This window comes from Myxine glutinosa, chromosome 7 (assembly GCF_964187855.1).
Source record: "Myxine glutinosa chromosome 7, kmMyxGlut1.1, whole genome shotgun sequence".
Lineage (NCBI taxonomy): Eukaryota > Metazoa > Chordata > Myxini > Myxiniformes > Myxinidae > Myxine > Myxine glutinosa.
In genome coordinates this window covers 188,174,267-188,190,472 of record NC_136267.1, presented here as the reverse complement: position 1 = coordinate 188,190,472, position 16,206 = coordinate 188,174,267, and the positions used below count along the sequence as shown (strand labels likewise).

The following is a 16,206-nucleotide window of genomic DNA, read 5'->3' as shown; positions in this document are numbered from 1 at the left end:
TGGAGGGGAGGGGTGAGGGAGGAGTCTAGGAGGGGAGGGGCGAGGGGCGTCTTGGCGGGGAGGGGTGAGGATGTAGTTTAGGAGGGAGGGGGCAAGGGGGGAGATTTGAAAGGGATGGGTGATGGGGAAGATTTGGAGGGGAGGGGTGATGGGGAAGATTTGGAGGGGAGGGGTTATGGGGAAGATTTGGAGGGGAGGGGTGAGATTGGATTTTAGAAAGTGTACGATTTATGGGAAACGAACATTTATTGCAAAATGAGTTTCTTGTGACCTTCGAGTTAAAAATACGTTTAAGGACGCTGGATGGAGGATGGAGTGCAGGAGAGTTTAGGGAATGTAGAAAAAAGGCACTATAGGAGATGGATATTTTTTTTGGGATGAATTGATTTGGTGAGCAAGTCGAAAGCAGCCTTTTAAAGAAGAAGAAGAAAAAGGTGTTATAAAATATGACGGAATACATAACTTGAGGGGAAAGTGTAAACATTGAAGGTTAATAACAGTGAAAACTATCTGGGGAAATGGGGGAGAAACACGTGGTCGAGGAACGAACGAACGAATAAGAATGAATAAACGAATGAGAACAGAGAAGGAAATGTTGTTGGGTTTTTTATTTTATTTTATTTTTTTTGAGTTGAGATTTACACAAGGAAGTAGGCTATGGGTGAAAAGACTGGGAATACAGAGAACGAAAGTTATTGGATCACAAACGACGGACCGCTGAGAGAAAAACAAAGCCTCAAGGTTGTACAGTGTACACTGTACAAGGCCTCAAGACACGACACGAATTAACACGATTTTCAATACAGGTATGAAAGATTTGCACCGAAAAATCTTCGTCGGGACACAATATACGTACAACACCATAAATAAATACAGTTTTAACGAAAATACAAATGGGAACAAACACTTAACTTCGATTTCAAATCGTTCGCGACGCGGCAAAGGCCTTGCTCGCGACACGGCAAACAGACGATCAATTTATGAAAGATAAACACCGAGAAACAACCAAAGTTGCACACAATAACTTCACACACCGAAAGATAAATACAGTTTCGACAAAATACAATTGTGAACAGACAACTTCGAAAAACGTGGAGACCGTGTGGAGCTTCGAAAATCCCTCCCACCGTCCTGTTTTCGTCAGCGTTGTTCATGTTTTCAAGGTCTGTTCATCACTGAATGGTTGGTTTATGAATGGGCCTAGGCGACGATGGGCTGGCAGGATGGCCTAGACTGGGGGCCATAGACGTAGCGATTGGGGGGATTGAGGGGGGGGGCATATGTGGTGACCGCCCTGAGCGTGAAGTGGATGAGGTGCCAAGTGACACCCTCAAAAAGCATTTTCATGCTCCATCTGGTTGTAGTATAGATAAATTACAATACAACTGATTCGTGAGAGCACAAGCATTTGTCAGAACCACGTTTTACATTTGAAACTCTGTGTTACGTGTCAATGTGTCATGTTAATGTTTGCAAACTCTTTCCATTCAGTTTAACATTTTTAGCTCATATTTCTGGGGAGCATATGGGATGGCGCGTTGTCAGTCCGTAAACACTTGCAACTTCTTCTCTGAAACTGCTGATGCCGATGGGATTGTGACCAAACTTGACACAAATGATGTTTGATATTGTTTCCTGTGTGGGGGGTAGGTAATGAAATACCTTAGTCGAGATAGAATTGCATAGAATAGCGTGCCGCGAATGTCACGACGAATAAGAAGAACCCTCATGTAACTAAGTAGGGAACCCGTTGGGCCGAATGTCCGTAGAAGCCTTTGTGTGTCTCCATACAAGGGGTGGAGCTACGCTAATTAGGTATGGTTTAAGAGTAATCCCCAGTGTGTAATTGCCCTTGTGATTTTTCCTTTTGTTCTTTTAAAACTTACTCGGCCAGCCTTGCACTCGGCACATCATTACAACAACCTGATCGCCGACAATATCCGGACATTACCACCCCGCCCAGCCGAACCTTCTCGATGGGCATCAGGAATGGCCGTGAGGCCATGCCCCGGAGGACGATTGGGTGAGGAACGATGGGACGATCGAGTCGCGCTTGGTAATTGGAGCGCGCGTGACGTCAGAGGGAACTTTCTAGGATGGGGAAAGAAAAGGCGAAGTGTCCGCCATTTTTGGCTCTCTCTCTGTTCCGGCGTTCGTGGCGAGCGGGTGCATTTTTGGCTTTTCCTTGAACTGGCTTCGTGACAGTTGCACTTCGTGCCGTGTGCACCTGAGAGAAACATCGGAATTGTGGGGTAGTTTTTGTGGACAACTCCCATCGTAAGGAGGATATCCTGTCCGATTGCCTCATGCCGGCAGCTATCTACGGGTGTGACTCAGCGCCATCTTGTGCGTTTCCCGCGCAGTGGTTCGAGGTGACCCCACCATGTACTCATCGAGACCAGAGTCAGGTGCCGGCCGGCAGAAACATTATTTTGTTTATTTAACCTTTCCCCATGTCTGTTTTATGTGTCTGATGGAGACCTCCCACTGTCGGATTTATTTTACCTCAACATTATTTTTATCGTATTGCATTTATTTTCATTAAAACATTATTTGCTGCATTTCATTTATTGAATTGTTCATTTGCCTTGTACCGTCGGAAAACCCTCGTCACGGCCGTCCTTTCAAATAAGATCAGGGACCTCCGTTTCCCTTGCGCGCCATAAAGAGATAACACTGCCATAGTTTTGGGTAAACGCCTCGGAGTTAAAGCTCAGTCGGCCACCCGTCACCCAGGAGTCTTAACCCTGGGGACGCGACAATATGTTGCAACTCAAGTTTGTTCATGCCATTAAAAATCAGTTTGTTCACAGCATTAAAAGAATCGTGCCCAAAGGGTGATTATGGAGGGGGGAGGGGTCGACGGCGGAACGGGTGGGGAGGTTGCCCCCCAAAATAGGTATTTTTTCTTTGTTTGTTTAAAGTCATGATTACCTTGGTTTGTCTCCTAGCAACCATTGAAATTGGTTTGAAATACCAGAGCACTGTTTAAAATACCTTTAGTCAGTGTAATATACAGCTTTACCCTACCAGGTGAGTGCCCAGAGGGTATTGCCCCTATTTTTGTTATTACCCTGCGCTCGCGAAGTGAAAAGCCGGGTTAAGCATTCAGTTACGTACGTGTGCCGTGTGCCGTACACCGTACGTGTCTGCATTTTAAAAATTCATTTTCTCGGCAACCGTTGGTCCGATTGACATGAAATTTTCACAATAGGAGCGTCTCCTCCTGTGGAATATTTTAATGATTATTATGACATCATAGGTCACGTGGCACAGGCGCCATCTTGGAAAAAATTCGCACCTCTATATCTCCGAAACCACTCCATGGAAAAAATTGAGACCTGGCTCATTGTAAAGTACTCCCCATGGGGCATATGATATGTTAATGATGATGTCATCGGTGCCTTAGTTATGACGTCATATCAACAAGTACAACACTTATCCAATCATTATTTTAAAAAATTCAGCAACTGTTGCTTTGATGGATACGAAATTTTCACCATAGCGCCTCCTCCTTTCAAATATTTATTGATAATCATGTCATAGGTCATGTCGTACAGGTGCCATTTTGGAAAAACCAAAAAATGTACCTCTATATCTCCAAAATCGCTGCATGGAAAAAAGTGAAACATGGCCCATATTAAAGAACTCCATATGGGGAATAGGTGTTGTTAACGATGACGTCATTGGTGCCATAATTTTGACGTCATAATTTGACAGGGACAATGCTTAGTCTGAACAGTTTGAAATGTATTGAGCGTGATCTATGCAACAATTATATGAGAGAATATAAATTTATGATGTCATTGTCACGTGGTCTGGCGCCCATATTGGATCAAAGAAAAACAAATGTTCAAAAACAGAAGAGTTGGCTCGCAACAAGTTGACTGTGCAGGGTAAGTATTCCATGAATACCATCTAGTTTATTTTGTAATTGCAATGCCATGCCATGGAAGGACCTATTAAACTGCTTTATACACCTTGACATGGCACATGGCATAGGAATTCTTCCTGATTCTTTGTGGTGAACTAGCCGAATCATCTCAGGACATCATATCTAAGTCTATTCTCATTTTGAACAGCTTCCAGTGCTCTGCTGCTGAGCCCGCTGGGGAAGTTTAGAGCCCGCTGGGGAAGCTTCGAGCCCGCTGGGGAAGCTTCGAGCCCGCTGGGGAAGCTTCGAGCCCGCTGGGGAAGCTTCGAGCCCGCTGGGGAAGCTTAGAGCCCGCTGGGGAAGCTTCGAGCCCGCTGGGGAAGCTTCGAGCCCGCTGGGGAAGCTTCGAGCCCGCTGGGGAAGCTTCCAGCCCGCTGGGGAAGCTTCGAGCCCGCTGGGGAAGCTTAGAGCCCGCTGGGGAAGCTTCGAGCCCGCTGGGGAAGCTTCGAGCCCGCTGGGGAAGCTTCGAGCCCGCTGGGGAGCTTCGAGCCCGCTGGGGAAGCTTCCAGCCCGCTGGGGAAGCTTCGAGCCCGCTGGGGAAGCTTCGAGCCCGCTGGGGAAGCTTCGAGCCCGCTGGGGAAGCTTCGAGCCCGCTGGGGAAGCTTCGAGCCCGCTGGGGAAGCTTCGAGCCCGCTGGGGAAGCTTCGAGTCCGCTGGGGAAGCTTCGAGCCCGCTGGGGAAGCTTCGAGCCCGCTGGGGAAGCTTCGAGCCCGCTGGGGAAGCTTCGAGCCCGCTGGGGAAGCTTCGAGCCCGCTGGGGAGCTTCGAGCCCGCTGGGGAAGCTTCGAGCCGGCTGGGGAAGCTTCGAGCCTGCTGGGGAAGATTCAAGCCCACTGGGGAAGCTTCGAGCTCTTTCATATGGCCAATTGGCTGGCCAATACCCTATCTCCTTTTTTCCGAAAGTAAGATTTTTCGAGAAATAGATATTACATTGTATGTTACATTTTCCTGTCATGACTCCATGTAAGATACCAATAATTCAACCTAATATTTAAATAATAAGCATAAGGAAATTAAAACAGGACTAGCCTCAAACTTTGTCAGGCTGGGGTTCCCAAAGTCAGTTACTTGTGCCCAGTCCTGTTCCTCATCTTCATCAAAGATCTTTCAGACTCTCTGACAAATCCTGCTTATCTCGTCGCTGATGACTCCACCCTCTGCGGTAGCATCTCAAGTCCTTCAGATAAGCATGCAACAGCCTCTTCCGTCTATGTAGACCTTGATCGAATCAGGGCCTGGTCCAACAATTGGAGTATGTTTTTCAACCCCGACAAATCTCACACTCTCCAAAAAGATTATCTGACAAAGATTATCAGTCTCCCCAAAACGATTATCTGGCAAACCCTCCCATCTACTTCCTTACCAAACCTCGTGCATGAAGAACTTCGGTCAGTCAAACTTTTAGGCCTCGCTATTAACCATAACCTTTTTGAGGCAAACCATATATCCAAGTTGTTCTCAAAAGGAAACCATTGACCGGTCATCATCCTTTGTCGTGCAAAGTCTTTCCTTGGCAAATCTCAATGTTTATCAGCTTTACAAGGCTTTCATCAGCAGCTCGATGGAGTGCTGCTCTTCCCTTTGGGCTGGTACCTGCCTCTCACCTTGCCCAAATTGATTCCATTTCTATGCACTTCATGTGGTGGAATTGGATGTGAGTATGTTGTTACTTTCCCACATCCAATTTATCCAACTTTTTTTTTTAACGTTCCATAACATCCTTTTACAACACTTTTAACCTTTCGACTGAAGAGTCTAGGTAAGTTAAGCGACATATACACTGTTTGGTATACTTTATATCGCTATTTTGGCATTACTGGCAGAATTTAGCAATTGCATTGAATATTGAAAAGATTAAACCATTTTCTTTTAATGTCAGAGGGAATCTTCAACATCACAAACTTACAGGTATGTTAGCCTAATGAGAAATAATACAAGCACATTCAATCATTTTGCTGAACGCCATAGGTTGGGCCACGAGCACTAAGGACATACCTGTTTGCTGTATCTTGTATTCAGGAGTGTAGGCTCTTCCAAGCATGCTCCACACCGGTCGTAAGCATCCAAAAAGGCCCTCCAGAAACCCACCAGAAGAGCGGTTCCGTTGTAAACGCACAGTGGCGATAAACTCCCGGCGCATTCCTTGTGGAGCACTTCCACCACTTGCACCCGAGGCACCTGGAGTGACGACGACGGTACCGGCCTCGGCGGCTTCGGTTCGTTCATACGATTCTTCTTCCTCCTCTTCCTCCTCCTCTTCCTCCTCCTCCTCTTCTTCCTCCTCCTCTTCCTCCGTGGTGAGGTGTAACCTGCTTTTGGCGAAACGCATACGAGAATCCCGACCAAAGCCGGGGAGGCGCGCTCCGGGCACCGTCCGATCTCCGGATCCCCAACCAGCATCTAGAGCTTCAGGAGAAGAAGACGAAGGTTCACGTCGGTGTTCAAGGCCAGACGAATCGCTGCTGATGGGCCGTGGGTGTCGACTACTACCAGAATCCCCACTACAGCTTTCACGCAGAGTTACAGCTTCACCGCACACCTCTACAAATCGGTCGGGACCTGATGATTCACCGCTTGCACTACTCCTTACTCTGCTTTTACGTGGGGAACCCATCGGAAGTACCTGGGCAGGACGTCCTCCTGGCTCCGATTCTCCACTTGCACTACTACGGAAGCGGCCTCGTCGAGAGCTTTCCGAGCCAGACAGAGATCCTGGCCGATGCTCACTTTCGGCAGATTCTGCACTGGTGCTACTCTTAGGACGCTCCTTTCGTTCAACACCTGGTCTTTGCTGCCACGTTTCACAGGTGTCCTCCACAGAAATGAAAGATGGTCCTCGATCCATCATATCATGTGGGCTGTCCATTCTTTGCAGATGGATATTCAATGTTTCAGTCACTGGTTTGTATGTCCTGAGAAACAGAACATACAGGTATAGTGAAGGCTGCACACAAATGCATACAGGTATAGTGAAGGCTGCACACAAATGCATACAGGTATAGTGAAGGCTGCACACAAATGCATACAGGTATAGTGAAGGCTGCACACAAATGCATACAGGTATAGTGAAGGCTGCACACAAATGCATACAGGTATAGTGAAGGCTGCACACAAATGCATACAGGTATAGTGAAGGCTGCACACAAATGTACCTTGATCAAACCAATGCATGTGAAAAGGCTCCACGAAGGCAATTGTACAGGGTCAGGTGTTGCTGTGAAAGTATTTTTGTACAAATTAACATAATTATAGAATATAAAATTATTCTGCAGGTGATTTGGAGTGTGTTTAATGAAAAGTTGTTTCTCTTTCATATTCTTCAAAACCGTAGGAAATAAAGGTGGTCTTAATGGAAGAATTTCAAAGCAAATCAGCTCCAAGTGTGAAGAATGTTAAATAGCACAAAATCCACAATCATATAACATCTCAGTTCGAATCCAGATTTGATCATATTCTTTTTCTCATTCAAAATATGCAATTGTTTGTGACACATACGTAGACAAAGGAATTTTTTACATAGCATTAAAATAAAAACATGTATCCCGAAAAACAACAACGAGGGCGGCACTTTTTTTTGTTTGTTTTTTTGTTTGTTTCTTTGTATACAAGATCGAGGCTCGTGTAAGAGCTAACATTAATGACAAAAAAAAACCCAAAACAAACGGACACATAAGAAGAAATAAAGGGAGCGGGAGACGAGATGGGCAGAAGGGGAAGCACACAAGTACAACATTTGAGAGCAGGGGCATCGGGAGATCTGTGGGAGGGAGAGGGCTTGAGGGGAGGGGACACGGGAAGGGGAGTGTGAGAGGTTAAAAAAAAACAAAAAAACACTTGGACACAGCTAGGACTTCCAGGAAAGAAGTTGGTATTTCAGAAAAGTGGATATGGGGTGAATTAACTGGGGTATAAAAGATCAAGGTTATGGATGGGGGAAGATAAGAGATGGTGGTGAACAGCTGTTTTAAAGACCTGGAGGGAGGAGTGGGATTGAAGGGAGTGAGGGAGTTTGTTCCAGAGGCGGGAGAAAAGAGGAATGAAGGAGTGAAGGTGAGCAGAGAGCCTAGATTTTGGCAGTTTAACCATCAGAGGGTTGTTGGCAGATCTTGTGCGACCTGCAGGAATATTTGGGGGACAGAGCCCAGAGAGAGCTGGGGGAGCAAGGCCGGAGAGGAGTCGGTAGAAGACAGAAAGACCACCAACCTGCCTGCGGTGAGTGAGTGAAAGGCCCTCGGAGGTATAGTCAGGTTCACTATGTTTCCAAACAGAGGTAACAATAACAAACAGCGGCAGAGCAGAGGTAACAATGTTTCCAAACAGAGGTAACAATAACAAACAGAGGCAGAGGTAACAATGTTTCCAAACAGAGGTAACAATAACAAACAGCGGCAGAGCAGAGGTAACAATGTTTCCAAACAGAGGTAACAATAACAAACAGAGGCAGAGGTAACAATGTTTCCAAACAGAGGTAACAATAACAAACAGCGGCAGAGGTAACAATGTTTCCAAACAGAGGTAACAATAACAAACAGCGGCAGAGGTAACAATGTTTCCAAACAGAGGTAACAATAACAAACAGAGGCAGAGGTAACAATGTTTCCAAACAGAGGTAACAATAACAAACAGCGGCAGAGGTAACAATGTTTCCAAACAGAGGTAACAATAACAAACAGCAGCAGAGGTAACAATGTTTCCAAACAGAGGTAACAATAACAAACAGAGGCAGAGGTAACAGTTTCCAAACAGAGGTAACAATAACAAACAGAGGCAGAGGTAACAATGTTTCCAAACAGAGGTAACAATAACAAACAGAGGCAGAGGTAACAATGTTTCCAAACAGAGGTAACAATAACAAACAGCGGCAGAGGTAACAATGTTTCCAAACAGAGGTAACAATAACAAACAGCGGCAGAGGTAACAATGTTTCCAAACAGAGGTAACAATAACAAACAGCGGCAGAGGTAACAATGTTTCCAAACAGAGGTAACAATAACAAACAGCGGCAGAGGTAACAATGTTTCCAAACAGAGGTAACAATAACAAACAGCGGCAGAGGTAACAATGTTTCCAAACAGAGGTAGCAATAACAAACAGAGGCAGAGGTAACAATGTTTCCAAACAGAGGTAACAATAACAGAGGCAGAGGTAACAATGTTTCCAAACAGAGGTAACAATAACAAACAGAGGCAGAGGTAACAATGTTTTCAAACAGAGGTAACAATAACAAACAGAGGCAGAGGCAACAATGTTTCGAAGCAGAGGTAACAATAACAAACAGAGGCCGAGGTAACAATGTTTCCAAACAGAGGTAACAATAAAAAACAGAGGCAGAGGTAACAATGTTTCCAAACAGAGGTAACAATAACAAACAGAGGCAGAGGTAACAATGTTTCCAAACAGAGGTAACAATAACAAACAGAGGCAGAGGTAACAATGTTTCCAAACAGAGGTAACAATAACAAACAGAGGCAGAGGTAACAATGTTTCGAAACAGAGGTAACAATAACAAACAGCGGCAGAGGTAACAATGTTTCCAAACAGAGGTAACAATAACAAACAGAGGCAGAGGTAACAATGTTTCCAAACAGAGGTAACAATAACAAACAGAGGCAGAGGTAACAATGTTTCCAAACAGAGGTAACAATAACAAACAGAGGCAGAGGTAACAATGTTTCCAAACAGAGGTAACAATAACAAACAGAGGCAACAATGTTTCCAAACAGAGGTAACAATAACAAACAGAGGCAGAGGTAACAATGTTTCCAAACAGAGGTAACAATAACAAACAGAGGCAGAGGTAACAATGTTTCCAAACAGAGGTAACAATAACAAACAGAGGCAGAGGTAACAATGTTTCCAAACAGAGGTAACAATAACAAACAGAGGCAGAGGTAACAATGTTTCCAAACAGAGGTAACAATAACAAACAGCGGCAGAGGTAACAATGTTTCCAAACAGAGGTAACAATAACAAACAGAGGCAGAGGTAACAATGTTTCCAAACAGAGGTAACAATAACAAACAGAGGCAGAGGTAACAATGTTTCCAAACAGAGGTAACAATAATAAACAGAGGCAGAGGTAACAATGTTTCCAAACAGAGGTAACAATAACAAACAGAGGCAGAGGTAACAATGTTTCCAAACAGAGGTAACAATAACAAACAGAGGCAGAGGTAACAATGTTTCCAAACAGAGGTAACAATAACAAACAGAGGCAGAGGTAACAATGTTTTCAAACAGAGGTAACAATAACAAACAGAGGCAGAGGCAACAATGTTTCGAAGCAGAGGTAACAATAACAAACAGAGGCCGAGGTAACAATGTTTCCAAACAGAGGTAACAATAAAAAACAGAGGCAGAGGTAACAATGTTTCCAAACAGAGGTAACAATAACAAACAGAGGCAGAGGTAACAATGTTTCAAAACAGAGGTAACAATAACAAACAGAGGCAGAGGTAACAATGTTTCCAAACAGAGGTAACAATAATAAACAGAGGCAGAGGTAACAATGTTTCCAAACAGAGGTAACAATAACAAACAGAGGCAGAGGTAACAATGTTTCCAAACAGAGGTAACAATAACAAACAGAGGCAGAGGTAACAATGTTTCCAAACAGAGGTAACAATAACAAACAGAGGCAGAGGTAACAATGTTTCCAAACAGAGGTAACAATAACAGAGGCAGAGGTAACAATGTTTCCAAACAGAGGTAACAATAACAAACAGAGGCAGAGGTAACAATGTTTCCAAACAGAGGTAACAATAACAAACAGAGGCAGAGGTAACAATGTTTCCAAACAGAGGTAACAATAACAAACAGAGGCAGAGGTAACAATGTTTCAAAACAGAGGTAACAATAACAAACAGAGGCAGAGGTAACAATGTTTCCAAACAGAGGTAACAATAACAAACAGAGGCAGAGGTAACAATGTTTCCAAACAGAGGTAACAATAACAAACAGAGGCAGAGGTAACAATGTTTTCAAACAGAGGTAACAATAACAAACAGAGGCAGAGGCAACAATGTTTCGAAGCAGAGGTAACAATAACAAACAGAGGCCGAGGTAACAATGTTTCCAAACAGAGGTAACAATAAAAAACAGAGGCAGAGGTAACTATGTTTCCAAACAGAGGTAACAATAACAAACAGAGGCAGAGGTAACAATGTTTCAAAACAGAGGTAACAATAACAAACAGAGGCAGAGGTAACAATGTTTCCAAACAGAGGTAACAATAACAAACAGAGGCAGAGGTAACAATGTTTCCAAACAGAGGTAACAATAATAAACAGAGGCAGAGGTAACAATGTTTCCAAACAGAGGTAACAATAACAAACAGAGGCAGAGGTAACAATGTTTCAAAACAGAGGTAACAATAACAAACAGAGGCAGAGGTAACAATGTTTCCAAACAGAGGTAACAATAACAAACAGAGGCAGAGGTAACAATGTTTCCAAACAGAGGTAACAATAACAAACAGAGGCAGAGGTAACAATGTTTTCAAACAGAGGTAACAATAACAAACAGAGGCAGAGGCAACAATGTTTCGAAGCAGAGGTAACAATAACAAACAGAGGCCGAGGTAACAATGTTTCCAAACAGAGGTAACAATAAAAAACAGAGGCAGAGGTAACTATGTTTCCAAACAGAGGTAACAATAACAAACAGAGGCAGAGGTAACAATGTTTCAAAACAGAGGTAACAATAACAAACAGAGGCAGAGGTAACAATGTTTCCAAACAGAGGTAACAATAACAAACAGAGGCAGAGGTAACAATGTTTCCAAACAGAGGTAACAATAATAAACAGAGGCAGAGGTAACAATGTTTCCAAACAGAGGTAACAATAACAAACAGAGGCAGAGGTAACAATGTTTCCAAACAGAGGTAACAATAACAAACAGAGGCAGAGGTAACAATGTTTCCAAACAGAGGTAACAATAACAAACAGAGGCAGAGGTAACAATGTTTTCAAACAGAGGTAACAATAACAAACAGAGGCAGAGGCAACAATGTTTCGAAGCAGAGGTAACAATAACAAACAGAGGCCGAGGTAACAATGTTTCCAAACAGAGGTAACAATAAAAAACAGAGGCAGAGGTAACAATGTTTCCAAACAGAGGTAACAATAACAAACAGAGGCAGAGGTAACAATGTTTCAAAACAGAGGTAACAATAACAAACAGAGGCAGAGGTAACAATGTTTCCAAACAGAGGTAACAATAACAAACAGAGGCAGAGGTAACAATGTTTCCAAACAGAGGTAACAATAATAAACAGAGGCAGAGGTAACAATGTTTCCAAACAGAGGTAACAATAACAAACAGAGGCAGAGGTAACAATGTCTCCAAACAGAGGTAACAATAACAAACAGAGGCAGAGGTAACAATGTTTCCAAACAGAGGTAACAATAACAAACAGAGGCAGAGGTAACAATGTTTCCAAACAGAGGTAACAATAACAGAGGCAGAGGTAACAATGTTTCCAAACAGAGGTAACAATAACAAACAGAGGCAGAGGTAACAATGTTTCCAAACAGAGGTAACAATAATAAACAGAGGCAGAGGTAACAATGTTTCCAAACAGAGGTAACAATAACAAACAGAGGCAGAGGTAACAATGTTTCCAAACAGAGGTAACAATAACAAACAGAGGCAGAGGTAACAATGTTTCAAAACAGAGGTAACAATAACAAACAGAGGCAGAGGTAACAATGTTTCCAAACAGAGGTAACAATAACAAACAGAGGCAGAGGTAACAATGTTTCCAAACTGCAACTACGTCATATTTCACCAACCCTGGGAATTCAAGCTCCAGAATTGATTTGTCGGTGCAACCCAATAAGTACAGGTAGATCAAGGAGGGGAGCGACGTGCACCTGATGTCTCGAGCATTAGCCATGTCAACGGGGAGACGGTGATGGAGCAAGGGTTCATATCGTGATGGGAATGGACCGAATGAAAAGGGTCAGATCAAGGGTCAGGGGTCAAAGATGAAAAGGCGAGAGCAAAGATGAAGATTTAAAAATTGAGAGAAGACAGAATTGCATGTCAGAGTTAAAAGATCAAAAGGACTGAAATGCCAATCCAAGGCTCAAAGATCCAATGGAGTTGCACCATCTATCTATAATTCCAGTAATCTCTGTGTGTTTGTTTGTACGTTTGTACGTTTGTCTGTCTGTGACCGCTGTTTCTCGACAACCACGGGTCCGATATACTTTAAACTTGCCAGGTATATTGCTGGGGACCCGAGGATGTGCCTTTTCAAGGTTTCATATTAATCGGACAATTACTTACCGAGCTATGTCCAAAAAACGATTCAACCAATCAGAGAGCAGCGAGCTATCGCGTGTGCCGAACGTGGCGGACACACTCTGCCTCGGATGGCACATTTGAGAGCGTATTCATTTATTTCACGTTTGCAAACTATGTTGCCGCTATGTTGGCGTTAAACTATGTTTTAAAACTAATAAAAACCATTTCATCTAAATAGAGGGGGGGGGGGGGATTGTCACTGTACCAAACTATGTTTTAAAACTAATTAAAACCCCGGGGGGATTGTCACTGTACTCGCAAGCCGTTCGCCGTTCGCTTTGGCGTTGCGAATGGACCAAAACATTTCATGCACCAAACCATTTCATGTAAAGCGTTCGCCGTTCGCTTTGGCGTTGCGAATGGACCAAAACATTTCATGGACCAAACCATTTCATGTAAATAGAGGGGGGATATAATTTTAGATATAGATATAGTACGGGCATGCCCTAGTTATATACAATGTCTTCAGGAAGTATTCACACCCCGTGACTTTTTCGCATTTTCTTGTGTTAGTCTGAATTTAAAATGGATTTTATTGAGATTAATGTCACTGATCGACACATAACGCAAAATGTCAAAGTGGATGTTTTTTTTAGAATTTTTTTACTAAGTATTTAAAAATGAATACTGAAATATCTGTATTCAGAATTGCCTTCAGAAAATATTGACACCCCTTGAGTTTTCTTTACATTTTGTTGTGTTACAACCTGTACGTGACAAAAACTCCAAAACCTTGATCTTTTCTACCCCCGCTAATTTCACCCCAGATTCACTTTTTAGAAATACCAACTTCCTTCCTGGAAGTCCTTGCAGTGTCCTTGTGTTTTATACTTCTCCCACCCCTCACCCCTTCCCACGCCTCCTCCCCCCCCCCCCCCCCCCCCAAGCCCTCCCACAGATCTCCCGATGTCCCTGCTCTCAAATGTTGTGTTTGTGCTTCCCCTTCTCTCGCCATATTGTCTACCGCTACCCTTATTATATGTTTTGTGTGTCTGTTTGATTTTTTGTGTGATAAATGTTAGCTCTTTCACGAGCGTATACAAAAAAAACTTGGAATTTTCTGTATACAAAAAAAAAAAAAAAAAAAAACTTCGAAATTGATCACTTGGAGTTTTACATCACAAAAACATTGCAGTGTGGTCCACTGGTCCAGCAAGGCAAATATGGTTACAGTACATCCCAGAGGGCAGGAATGCCCATCACTACCATAGACACTCCCGGAGGACAGGAGTGCCCGTCACAAGCATTGACATTCCTAGAGGGCAGGAGTGCCCATCACTAGCATCGACACTCCCGGAGAGCAGGAGTGCCCATCACTATCATCGACACTCCCGGAGGGCAGGAGTGCCCATCACTAGCATCGACACTCCCGGAGGGCAGGAGTGCCCATCACTAGCATCGACACTCCCAGAGGGCAGGAGTGCCCATCACTAGCATCGACACTCCCGGAGGGCAGGAGTGCCCATCACTAGCATCGACACTCCCGGAGGGCAGGAGTGCCCATCACTAGCATCGACACTCCCGGAGGGCAGGAGTGCCCATCACTAGCATCGACACTCCCGGAGAGCAGGAGTGCCCATCACTATTATCGACACTCCCGGAGGGCAGGAGTGCCCATCACTAGCATCGACACTCCCGGAGGGCAGGAGTGCCCATCACTAGCATCGACACTCCCGGAGGGCAGGAGTGCCCATCACTAGCATCGACACTCCCGGAGGGCAGGAGTGCCCATCACTAGCATCGACACTCCCAGAGGGCAGGAGTGCCCATCACTAGCATCGACACTCCCGGAGGGCAGGAGTGCCCATCACTATAATCGACACTCCCGGAGGGCAGGAGTGCCCATCACTATAATCGACACTCCCGGAGGGCAGGAGTGCCCATCACTAGCATCGACACTCCCGGAGAGCAGGAGTGCCCATCACTATCATCGACACTCCCGGAGAGCAGGAGTGCCCATCACTATCATCGACACTCCCGGAGGGCAGGAGTGCCCATCACTAGCATCGACATTCCTAGAGGGCAGGAGTGCCCATCACTATCATCGACACTCCCGGAGAGCAGGAGTGCCCATCACTACCATAGACACTCCCGGAGGACAGGAGTACCCGTCACAAGCATCGACATTCCTAGAGGGCAGGAGTGCCCATCACTAGCATCGACACTCCCGGAGGGCAGGAGTGCCCATCACTAGCATCGACACTCCCAGAGGGCATGAGTGCCCATCACTAGCATCGACACTCCCGGAGGGCAGGAGTGCCCATCACTATAATCGACACTCCCGGAGGGCAGGAGTGCCCATCACTAGCATCGACACTCCCGGAGGGCAGGAGTGCCCATCACTAGCATCGACACTCCCGGAGGGCAGGAGTGCCCATTACTAGCATCGACACTCCCGGAGAGCAGGAGTGCCCATCACTAGCATCGACACTCCCGGAGAGCAGGAGTGCCCATCACTAGCATCGACACTCCCGGAGGGCAGGAGTGCCCATCACTATCATCGACACTCCCAGAGGGCAGGAGTGCCCATCACTAGCATCGACACTCCCGGAGGGCAGGAGTGCCCATCACTAGCATCGACACTCCCAGAGGGCAGGAGTGCCCATCACTAGCATCGACACTCCCAGAGGGCAGGAGTGCCCATCACTAGCATCGACACTCCCAGAGGGCAGGAGTGCCCATCACTAGCATCGACACTCCCGGAGGGCAGGAGTGGCCATCACCAGCATCGACACTCCCGTGACTTTTATGGAGCGATCGTTTCGGTCCTGAAATTGAAATGGTTATTTTTGTATAAAAGCCCAGGTATCACAGCACTTTTTACAAAATATTATCCCATTAAAAAGAAAGGAGGTGGTTGTGGAATACTGGAGCAGATAAAATGCTGATCCTTGACTGAAAGCACCTTTGTGATCAGTATCGTCCTTTAAAGTTTATTTATTTAAAGGCATCAATGAGCATCA

General features: G+C 44.9%; 1 protein-coding gene across 1 annotated transcript in view; it reads right to left on the bottom strand.

The window, feature by feature from the left end:
- LOC137431903 (mitogen-activated protein kinase kinase kinase 13-like) overlaps window positions 1-6,827 on the bottom strand; it is a 439,979-nt gene extending 433,152 nt beyond the window's left edge. The window contains exon 1 of the mRNA XM_068123737.2: window positions 5,929-6,827. Within this exon, the coding sequence (XP_067979838.1) occupies window positions 5,929-6,799 (871 nt within the window). The 5' untranslated portion in view covers window positions 6,800-6,827. The remainder of the gene's footprint in view (window positions 1-5,928) is intronic.
- Between the last annotated feature and the right edge of the window lie 9,379 nt (window positions 6,828-16,206).